Source organism: Diaphorina citri, unplaced genomic scaffold, assembly GCF_000475195.1.
Source record: "Diaphorina citri unplaced genomic scaffold, Diaci psyllid genome assembly version 1.1 scaffold431, whole genome shotgun sequence".
NCBI lineage: Eukaryota > Metazoa > Arthropoda > Insecta > Hemiptera > Psyllidae > Diaphorina > Diaphorina citri.
The window spans coordinates 171,120-182,290 of record NW_007377866.1 but is presented as its reverse complement, the minus strand read 5'-3'; the positions used below and the strand labels follow the sequence as shown (position 1 = coordinate 182,290).

At 36.9% G+C, this 11,171-nt stretch overlaps 1 protein-coding gene across 2 annotated transcripts; it reads right to left on the bottom strand.

The window, feature by feature from the left end:
- Positions 1–3,796: 3,796 nt before the first annotated feature.
- LOC103508761 (4-coumarate--CoA ligase 3-like) lies at positions 3,797–9,238 on the bottom strand. 2 transcript variants are annotated; one of them, XM_017443900.2, is made up of 2 exons: positions 8,936–9,238; positions 3,797–4,032 (listed from the first exon to the last, which is right to left on the bottom strand). In XM_017443900.2, exons 1-2 carry the CDS (start codon positions 9,188–9,190, stop codon positions 3,817–3,819), a joined length of 471 nt encoding a protein of 156 aa, XP_017299389.1. In that variant the 5' UTR covers positions 9,191–9,238; the 3' UTR covers positions 3,797–3,816. The 2 variants fall into 2 exon arrangements, with proteins under 2 accessions (XP_017299389.1, XP_017299388.1); XM_017443899.2 differs by lacking the exon at positions 8,936–9,238 and adding an exon at positions 8,106–8,512 and having other exon boundaries at positions 3,800–4,032.
- Between the last annotated feature and the right edge of the window lie 1,933 nt (positions 9,239–11,171).

Below are 11,171 nucleotides of genomic sequence, written 5' to 3'. Positions count from 1 at the left end.
TTTACCAGGATCACGAAAATGGTGGTGCAAATTTTGTCCAGAAAACCATAAAGTCTCGTTTATTATAAAGGTTTAGCAAAGTGGAAGAGCAAACTGATGAAAGCATGACAAATTTAAAAAAGTTAAGAACAAATTCTGATTATTAGAGGTACCTAATTTCAAAGTTAAAAAAACGCGTCCCGAATTTTTTCTGGGACAAAAACGAAAATTCGGGACAAAACGCCCCAAAATGAAAAACTGAACGGGACGCCGGGACACCCCCTGAAATTCGGGACTGTCCCGGCCAATTCGGGACGTTTGGCAAGCCTACCTATACTTACCTATTGATCTTATGTAAGGACCAGGGCATATAGTACCTACGTCAATAATTGAGTCTACACATGGAGAGGAATAATGATTAATGAGAAAATGAGTTTGAAACATGAGATGAGAATGATGAGGTACTTTATGACACTAGACCAGCTCAAGAGTAAGGTAACATACGCCAATTATTTCTAATTGGTTCGCACGCGCCTTTACAAGTTGATGAGATGACCAATCAGGTGTGTCTAATCTCTACTTCTGATTTTTTCTTCTTTTCAAGTCTATAATACTCATCTTGTAGGATACCGTATAATCCTTTTGTTCGTAGCTTAGTATTGTGTCTTAAGAGATTCTGAAGTCTTAAAGACTTATAATAAAAGGCAAAATAGCTAAGAGAAAAAAGCTATGGAATTAATTTTATAGGATTTCCCTGCAGCCTTTTTCTAGGCCTATAAAAGAAGGCCCTTTAAGATAGGAGCTCCAATTAATTTTTTAAAACCTTTTGTAATTTATAATTTAAAGGCTAACTTGCAAGAAAATGAAGTAGAAAGAAAAAACTTGAAGATGAAGCATAAGAAATCTCTCTTCGCCACAATCCAAATAGAATGGTAGGAGCAGGAGGCATTACAAATAGAAAAATTATGCAAAAGAATAGAACTCTGAAGTGTACTCGTATAAGTCAATTTCTTTCTAAAAGATTGTATTTTCTCATTTTCTACATCAGGATAGAACAGGCAACCAGCAACAAGCAATCCGCCGCAGGTCGCTGTTGCCTGTTGCTAGGTTAGGTTGCCCCAGTGTAAAGGTACCTTAACAGTTAGAAGAGGTCCGTCCACCTTGCAATAATTAGGGTAAACAATTTTTTTTCCATAGGATCATTAGGTATTGTGGGGGAAGTACTAACACCAAATTTGATACCTCGAGAGTTGAGGGGAGAACTTTTAGAACTTGCTTATTTTTTAATGCCTATTTTTGCGGCTTGCTTTTAAATGTGCCTGCATGTGCAACTTTAAGGACCGCTGCAGTGCAACACATGGACGCAGCGTGCAGCTCTATGGGTCTGTGCAGTCGATCATAAATTAATTAAACCTCGTCATATAGAGACTATAGTGGACGGGGAAATGACAGTAACGTCATAAAATGTGCATTGTTAACCCATGCCGAACACCTGGGTCACAAGACAGTCATACAGTCATAGTCCTGACATCTTTGAAGAAGGTTGGCGAATGCGACACACTTTGTCATAAATAAAAATTTAAAATTTACGATCGTAATGTTAAAAATACGAGTAAGTAGGTATTAAATTTCCTACGGTTGGGTGCATCGGTTAAATACAGGATGAAAAATCAGGTAAAAAAATAATATAACATATAGGTATTAATGAACACATTATTACAACGGAAAGACAACCATAATTATTATCCTGTCATCCTGTCATCCGTATAATTAAACTTTTGTAATATTTAAAATTTAGTAATTTACCTACGTGTTTTCTACTCGTAAAATTGAATATTCCGAATCTCGTAACAATTTTAATGTAGTGCCGTGAGAGCATTATGAAATATCAGGAAGTCGAATAGCCATACACCTGTATAAAACACCTACAGTCGTCATGTATTGTTCTTGTGATAAAGTCCAATGTGATAGCGAGTTTCTTTCCCTCTTGAGGACTCGTGTCCCAAAACTTCCAGTGGAAGAAAGAAGGGAATCTGGTGGAAATTCTAGCAGAGAGTGGAAAACAATTAGTTCAGTTTTACCTAATTGGGAAAGATCATTTAAAAATAATCTTCTTCTTCTTCTTCTTCTTCGCCTTTTCCCATGTTCAAATGGGGTCGGCGTTTGTCGTCGACCTCTCAATCAGCTTTAGAGTGATCGCTTTGAGGCCAACTGGTTTTGGCTAAACAAAATTTTCCAAATGGGATGCCCTTCGCACTCAACCTTCGCTATTGATTAGCGTGAGGAAATTTGGGCTAGTCTTCTCCCTATTTGTAGTCCCCTGGCTAGACGCTGATCTACTCTCTGTTTATAGTCCCTCAGCCAGACTATCATTTAAAAATAATAATAATAATGATAATTGCTTTAGAAATAGAAAGCAAAAATGTAAATTAGAAATAGAAAAAAAATGTAAAAAATATCAGCGAACAGCTCTAACACATAAACAGATTGTAAAACAGGTGTCTAGGAAATGTGGTAAGGTATGATATATGTACCTACCTACAAAGAAAATCAAACAAAATTCTGATAAGATAGGGTTTGAGACATAAATATGTACTGATGAATATGTATTTACTATGTGTTTACAAAACAGGTAATGACTAGCTGAGATAAAAACAAGTCATCTCTGTAAAATAAAACTTGGCAGAACCAAGTGTTTAGTCGTATGTTTTCATCTAGGTATCCTGATGAATATGTATTTACTATGTGTTTACAAAACAGGTAATGACTAGCTGAGATAAAAACAAGTCATCTCTGTAAAATAAAACTTGGTAGAACCAAGTGTTTAGTCTTATGTTTTCATCTACTGTGTACTGTCTTGGCTTGGCACAGCGATTTGTTTTGCTTCATGTGTGGATTCTGAGCTACCAATGCTACCATCATGCGGTCTGAGTTCTTCAAGAATGGACCTACCCGGATAAATGAAACAGTCCATAAAAGAATTTCAGTGCAAAAATAATGTCTGAAGCAATCTCTCAACTTACCTACACCTACATTGTACAAAGTACCAGGAACTTTTCAATGTTTGAAACAGATGTAATAGATTTTTAGATGGACATAAAGAAATTATTAGACAGAATAGATAGAAAAAAAGAATAGGACATTATGCATGTTAAGCAACGTTGAAAGATGCATCTATCTAAAAAGGTGACCTTATTATAGGCATGACATCTACTGGCTAAATCAGAGAGCTCTCAGCTTTGTGAGGACGGAACGCTCTTCCTTACCATCCTAAAATTCCCGGATCTATTTCGAGAATCAAGCAAAAATTTCATTAGTTTTTCGATAGCAAAAATTCCATAATTTCATTGGGTTACTTTGAACGCTGATGCAGCGCATAAATTCAGCATTTTACAGCGTGCCTAAATTCTATTCTATACCCGGGTCATAAGTGTAATTAGAGCTCCGAGTATTTTGTTAACTGGAAATATTGGGCGTGCATACAGATGCGGTTTTCCATCAAAAGCTAATCAAATGAAAAACCACATTTCGTTTAAACACAGAGCTCTCTTTTCAACCCTTGTTTTGTGGTTTACTCCCGTCTGCGGCAAGAACAGTTTTCGCGGTGGATTTGTATTTTTCTCAAACAAAGCTTGTTGTTGACTTTAATAGACAATTATTTATTGATGAATGATAAAACACTTAAGTACTGATAAAGAAACAAGTTTATTTCCTTCTATTCTACTCTGTAGGGGGCACGGTTAGTGCAGTGGTCACGCTTTTGTTTGCCGTGCAAAAGGGCCCGGGTTCGTTGCCTCTTTTTTTTATAGCTAAATTTATTCTGTGAGTAGAAGGCTTCTAACCTGGGGTGTACAGAGGGTTGACAAAGGTGACGACAAGACCCGCTTCCAAAGCTCCATGGATGGCGAATGCATACTCTGGTATATTTGGCATCAAAATTCCCACCACATCCCCCTTTTTCAGTCCAATTTCCCTGAGCAGAGCGATGGCAAATTGTCGTGTGATGAACCTTCCTTCACCGTACTTATAGGTTCTTCCACTGGTACCGCATGTCTGGAGGGGGAAAAAATGCAAAGAGGTTGAAAATTAAATTTCATTACTCATCTATTGTACCTATCTACAATTTCCAAATATTATAGGTAGGTACCTACCTGCAAGTTGACTCTGAATTGTACCTATACTTAGGCTTGCCAAATACCCAAAATGTCGATTCGGGACGCGAATCCGCGAACATAATTGCCAAATCCGGTTTACCCCCCTTTTTTTTTTTTTTTTTTTTTTTTTTTGCGATATTAATTTTTATGCAAAATTCAATACTATGAACTCTCTCTCCCTCTCTCTCTCGCCTTCATTTTCTCCCTTCCTTCATTCCATTCTCCTCTTGTTTTCACTTGTAAAAATATGTAGATTTACGAGATTTTTAGTGCAGTGGTTCTCTCTGTGTGCATTTATTTTTCTGTATGTTCTAACTCTCCATTTCCTATGGTAGCCTCTATCGAAAAATACACGAGCCCTTAATTAAACTAGGGACTTTGCAGTCCTCTTTGGACAGCACGGGCCCTTGAAAAATGTAAGAGGCCTTGTTTATTTATAGTCTAATTATTTGTGAGGACGATTTTAGCGAGAAACAATTATTCCAATGAAAGAGAAAATCTCGAGTAGATGCACTACAAGCGAAAAAGTGTTAATTTGCAAAACTTTCATAAAATAAATGTCGCTACCGAATTGTTGTAATTTCTGGGATCCGAACCCCAGCTCTTCGGCTAACGTGTCTGACCTTCTATCTCTGAGCTACTGTGGTTCTTATAAGTTACAAGCGGAAAAAGGAAAATGGAAACTAATAGTAAGAACAATGAGATTTCTGCAGAATGTGAATAATTACGAATGTCCCGAGCTAGAGCGAGGTACTACCTAAATCCCCGCTTGTACAATCTCACGTTAAAGTGCTTGGAACGAGACTGAGAACACTTGGAGACTATCCGGAGAGATTGTAGAACCCCACGTAACAAAACATACTTGACAGACAGGTAATCTGTGTTTATGTGTAGAACTAATTGTTACCTAATGTACCAGACAGTTCATATGGGACCACATAACATTATCTTCTGTGGTAGCAGTAGGATAAGGAAAGTAATGTAATCGGGTCAAAATTTCGATTGTCAGTTTTTAGTGCCAAAACACGTTTTTAGGTCCCTAGAGCCTAAATCCAAAGTTTCAGCCATTGGTGCGTGTGTGTGCCTGTGTGTCAATCTGTCTGTCTGTAAACAAAATATCTCGAGAACGGTTAGAGCTAGAGACTTGAAATTTGGTATGTAGATGTCAAATATGACAATTATGCGACCCGAAACTTTTGGTTAAGATCGGTGCAACGGTTGGCGGCATTTTACCGCTGTTTTTTTTTATTTAAGTCAATAATATATTTCAGGGTCTAGAATGCTCTTAACTTTGAATATCTCAGGCATTCTCCAGCAGAGCTAACTATGATTCTTTACAACTCATGATGTCAGATTGCCAGATTTAGCAGTTATTTTCTTATCACTTTGTTTACTTCCTAGTTAACAAAATGGACGACTACACAATATTTTATCGCTCTTGTTGTGTTCCAGGTGCCTACTTTGATAAATTTCAATTTCAAAGTGCAAAAACTATAGGAAATAATTTGAACGGGTATATGGGTACGTCATTATCAAGGGTCAATCAGACTTTCTTTTCAACTCTTGGAAAACAAATGTAGTACGTAGCACTTGGTGCCTGAGGTGTTGGTATTTATAATTGCTTCCTAATATTGTAAATAAATCTGTTTACCCTTGTACTGTCAATGCCGTCACTGGCCCTCGAATTCCAAGCAGAGACGAAAAAATATTTACTCCGTAGGGAATTGAATCGGATCTTCAAAGTGCAAGTCCGTCCCGGAGTTTACTTTTTGATAAGGAGGTACATTTCCTTCAAGGAAGTACTTCAGGTTTCTAGGAGAAATTTTTATTTATTTTTTTATTTTTTTTACTTGAGCGCTTTTTGTGACTTCACGGAAACAAATTGGCACCTCTCCCCCTTTTTTTTCCTCCGGCCATTGCCGCTCACGAAACCAGAAATTTACCTACCAACCACAGGCTATTCTAAGAGAAAAAAAAACCTAATTTCGTTATTACGTTAAAAATACCTAAGAAAAGAAATACCTGATTTCGTTTCAAAATACCTGTTCTACTAATGAGTTGAGTTTATAAATAGATATCGTACACGAGCACCGACCTAACAACTACAACATAAACAAGAATAGAATATTCGAAACCTTTAAACCTTGATTTGGAGAGGTGATCGCTAGAAGGCTTGGTACCGACCTAACAACTACAACATAAACAAGAATAGAATATTCGAAACCTTTAAACCTTGATTTGGAGAGGTGATCGCTAGAAGGCTTGGAAGAGTTGGAATCAACACAATTTATACGAATTCCAGTAAACTTTCTAATACTCGAGAAATTTTGTCGCTATGCATGTTCGATTGACCTTCTATAGATCTACGTAGTTCTGGTGCAACTATGCATCACAGCAAATTGTCCCTTGCACAATCAATCTAACAACTACGCAGTCGGCAATTTAATGCTAATTAAAATTGAATAACAATTATTGTGAGGAAGTTAATAGCCTATTCACAATTTTTGCAGGTATGATAACCGGATTTGTAGCTTTGGTTCGAGTGTTCGACTCGCGAAAAGAGTGTGAAACTCTTTGTGATCGTACTTCTGAGGTTAAAATTGGATTGTGCCTTTTGTTTACATGATTATAAACTATGTATTTGCTAAAATACATTACCTACGGTCACTGATCTAGTGAATTGCCTGCTATTGGATAACCGGATTTGTAGCTTTGGTTCGAGTGTTCGACTCGCGAAAAGAGTGTGAAACTCTTTGTGATCGTACTTCTGAGGTTAAAATTGAATTGTGCCTTTTGTTTACATATGATTATAAACTATGTATTTGCTAAAATACATTACCTACGGTCACTGATCTAGTGAATTGCCTGCTATTGATAGAAATAATTTGTTAAAGGTTACTGCTACTTCCGTGGTACGTTCTCTTTATTTTGATTCTACCTCTTAGTCGCTATGTTCAGAGAATAATCAGTAATATACAAACAACATTCTGCTCACCACCTTATCAGTTATGGGCCATGAAGAAAGTACGAAGTACAATGGTTAATCCAAATCTCGAGATTAGTTGGTAGCTATCAGCTTTATTTAGATCACGTTTCGTTTCCTGCTAAAAGTAATATGACCCAATCACACAATCCTACTAATCGGTTCTCTCTGCTCTAATCGACTTATAGTGATATCACAGTTCTAGCATCGATTCCTGTGAAAGCACATTCCAATAATTATAATCAAGCCTTTATGTAGTTACAATAACAGCAAAAATTGCGATATCAAATCAACAAAATTCTTGTAGATCTATGATGGTTTCCGCCTCCCCACATTAATCTCACCCAGCCTAAGTGGGCCCGGAAAAACCTAGCAGCGCCCAGTTGCCTTGAAGACCACCCTTTCGGATACCATGGTAAACAAACATCTACGCTTCAGATGGGATTCGAACCAAAACCCGACCGACAAAACAAGCAGCTCTTTTTAATGTTACCTTTCAAGAATGACGAAAGTGGTCACAGTGGTCATTTGCCATTAGGTATCCAATGTCCAGCATTTTACCAATAGGCCACATTGGTAGGTAGTGTAGGTAGACCTAATAAGGTGAATATTTCGCTCTAAGGGTCTAAGGCAGATCTGTTTTACTTGTTTTCCAAAACGATTCTACTTACTCATTCTGGTATTTAGCTATCATTTGTATCATTTTAATTAATAGACAACAGATAGTACCTATCTCTAAAATCCGACGCAATTCACTTAAGAGAATCTATTTCACTGAGTAATTGAATGAATGCTTATTGTTTTGTTCTTAGAAAGAAAATACCTACCCACGTACGTATTTTTTTCCGTTCTTGTTACAGGAAAAGCGCTATTCTTTTGTAACGTTGTAGGTAGCTCCGTTTGATTTTTCTGTTTACCTATTTCTGGAAGGACGTAGGAAGGTATTATTTTTTCTTCTATTTTTGGATAATTGTTAGCTTCATACTCACTATCATAGATTTATCCATCCACTGGTCGATATCTTTGAAGATATAATTGGGTAAAGAGACATTAGGAACATCTACAGGGCCGAAGGGTGACTCCTGAACGTAAGTCGAACTAGATCCACACCTCACAAATCGGAAATTTGAATTGTGCAAACTGAACGGTACCCCGTATCTATTGTGAAAGACTTTCTGTTTGATGTTGTGCTTCGTACTTAAGCTCACGGAGCGAGAAATTTTCAAACATGTTTGCAAATGAACCGCCATCGCTATTTTTAGAAAATACCTATCAATTTAAACAAAAAATTCGTTAAACGTAAACACTGAATTTGAATAAAAAATTAGCTCAACTGTTTGTTGATAAAACTACACTGACTGATGCACAAGAGCAATGAGTAAAGGGGAACAAGTCAATAGTATTGCTCGATAATATTATCACTAAACCCTACCACTCGCCACTTCTCAGCGATTCCCCTACAGTACGGCGGTCGACATACGCGATGAATATTATCAGCAATGGCAACTTATTTCTGTGTAACACACGTCCGTGTTTATTTATTTAATTTTTTTATTCAGTATAAATTTCGGATGAAAACAAAATTAATTCGAGAAATCTTCACATGATCACCATATTGTCCCCAGATTCGTGCGTGGCGCGAGGGCGTCGCGCTTATTTTCTGAATAACTACAGAGGAGATACAGTAGGTATCTACTGAGTAAAATTGAAGGACTCTGGTAGGTAGGACTCAGAAAATGGAAGTACAATGGTATCAGAACAAAGCACAACTTGTAGTTTTTTATCTAGATGATAAAATAGATTAAAAGTTTAAACTTACAATCATTGGTAAATTAGACCACGGTCCAATATCCCTGAAGACGTAATCCGTCAGAGTTTGATTTGGCACATCTACAAGACCAAAAGGCGATTCCAAAACGTGGGATGAAGCGGATGCATGTCTGACCAAATTCAAATTTGAATACCTCAAGCTGGCGGGCTTGTTACACAAAATATTTTGAAATTTAAAACTATATTTCGAACTAACACACACCGACCGAGAAATTTTCGAACACATTCGCATCTGGAGTGCCATTTTTACTTTCTATTACACTAAGTTACGAGGTATTTGAAACAGTTGGGTGCAATAAACTATATTTCGAACTAACACACACCGACCGAGAAATTTTCGAACACATTCGCATCTGGAGTGCCATTTTTACTTTCTATTACACTATGTTACGGGGTATTTGAAACAGTTGGGTGCAACTCTAGGAGAAAGAAATCGTCTCAGTATAAATTAAATGTCGCAAACGTATCAAACACGTTAAATGTCAGTTTATCATGTTTGCCAGACAATCAGACACGCAAAAACATCTTTTTACTGTACAAAATGTTGTACTTACTCAGTTTCTCTTGAAAAAAAAAATCTAGCACGTAGTAGGTACTGTTTATTTCACTGTTTATGCTTCTGCTTGGAAGAAGGTAAGCTTTTCTGAATCCTTCTTTCCTTCTCCGCAGAATAACTCTTGATGTTTAAGTAGAACTTTATTTGCTCTGAATGCATCAGGTTGAAAAAATTCACCCTCTTGAGCTTCTTGTTTCAAAAGTAAAGTACCTACGATTTTATTTTTTAGAAGTGTTTTCATATTAAAAATTGAAAAAAGCGAAAACGGCAAATTAACAAAAGTGCAACTTTCATATGAAAAGGTCAGAGTAGTAAATTAAGGAGTGCGGTAAATCTCCAGACCACTTATGGCTGAACTTACCACTGAGAGTTAAACACAGTGTCAAAGGTTTTCTTTGACGTCACCCATTTGATTTACACAGGCCAGTATTTCTTGAACTCTGGATTAACTGAAAACTCTGTGTGGTAAGATCAGGCATTAGTCAACTCCATCAGTTGACTTGGACTCGAACCACCAACCTCCAGATACGAAGTCCACCGGGCTAACCACTACACCACTGAGGTTGGTTCACACATCGGAACTTTCTGTTGGATCGTAACTTTCTTTTGAATAGCCCTGTAGATGTAAAAGCTTTATCTACGTAGAATGTTCAAAGTACTAAGGTTAATACCAATGGACAGGTAGGAAAATAAGGTATGGACTTTGAAGGTATTATTTGGCCTACTAAAACCTGTTTTGAGGTACAGGTTGAACAAATTTTAGGAATTTTTTCAATGTAAAAAAAAAATAATAAAAAAAAATAAAAATATGTAACGTAACAGCATTCGTATTTATTTTACTTTTTAGTCCCGCTAATGGTAAGAAATTTATTCAACGTGAATTATAATAGGTCTGTACGAAATTAATTTATCCAATCTCTGTGCCAAGTTCGAGGGACATTGGCTGAAATCTAAAGGCCTAAGCATTGCGAACTCTTTTTGAGCTTTTTCAAAGATTTGGCGTTTAATAGCGGCCGAACCGTACATTTCTCGAGGTCCGGCCCGCGGACACTTTTCATCATCATTAACTATGGAAGGTGTCTGCAAAATTTGAGCGACCTGTAGCTAAAGGAAAAGTCGTGAGAAGCGCTAGTTCATTTTCAGCTTTTTCCCTGCATAGCCCTAAATAGCGAAAATTTCGTCCGGAATAACGGCCGAACCGTACCTTCTGGAAACAGGGCCCCAGGAAATTTTTGGTCTACATAATTAAATTAAGGAGACATTTCCCTAGTATGGATAAGGACTATAAGGAGGCATATAAATAAGTTCCTTAAAGTAAATTACACATTTTCACATCACAGGGTATACATAAAATTCCCTAGACAGAGGTTTTCGACCATCAATATTGTTTACCTACCAGTAGGTAATACAGCTAGGAATACGGAAATGAGTTTTTTTTTTCTACCTAGGTAATTATTTCTCTTTCGTTCTGGGGATTTATGTATCTTATTTACAAGTAGGAATATAATACCTACATAGCGTCGCGTCGGTTGAATTATGAATTATTCTCCGAATTTTATGACACGAGATACCTATCCGCAAATAAATTTTCGAGTCATGTTTCGCATATTATGAAAATAATACCTTCCTCTTTCGTTTTTTTTTTTTTTTTTTTTTTTTTTTTTTATTT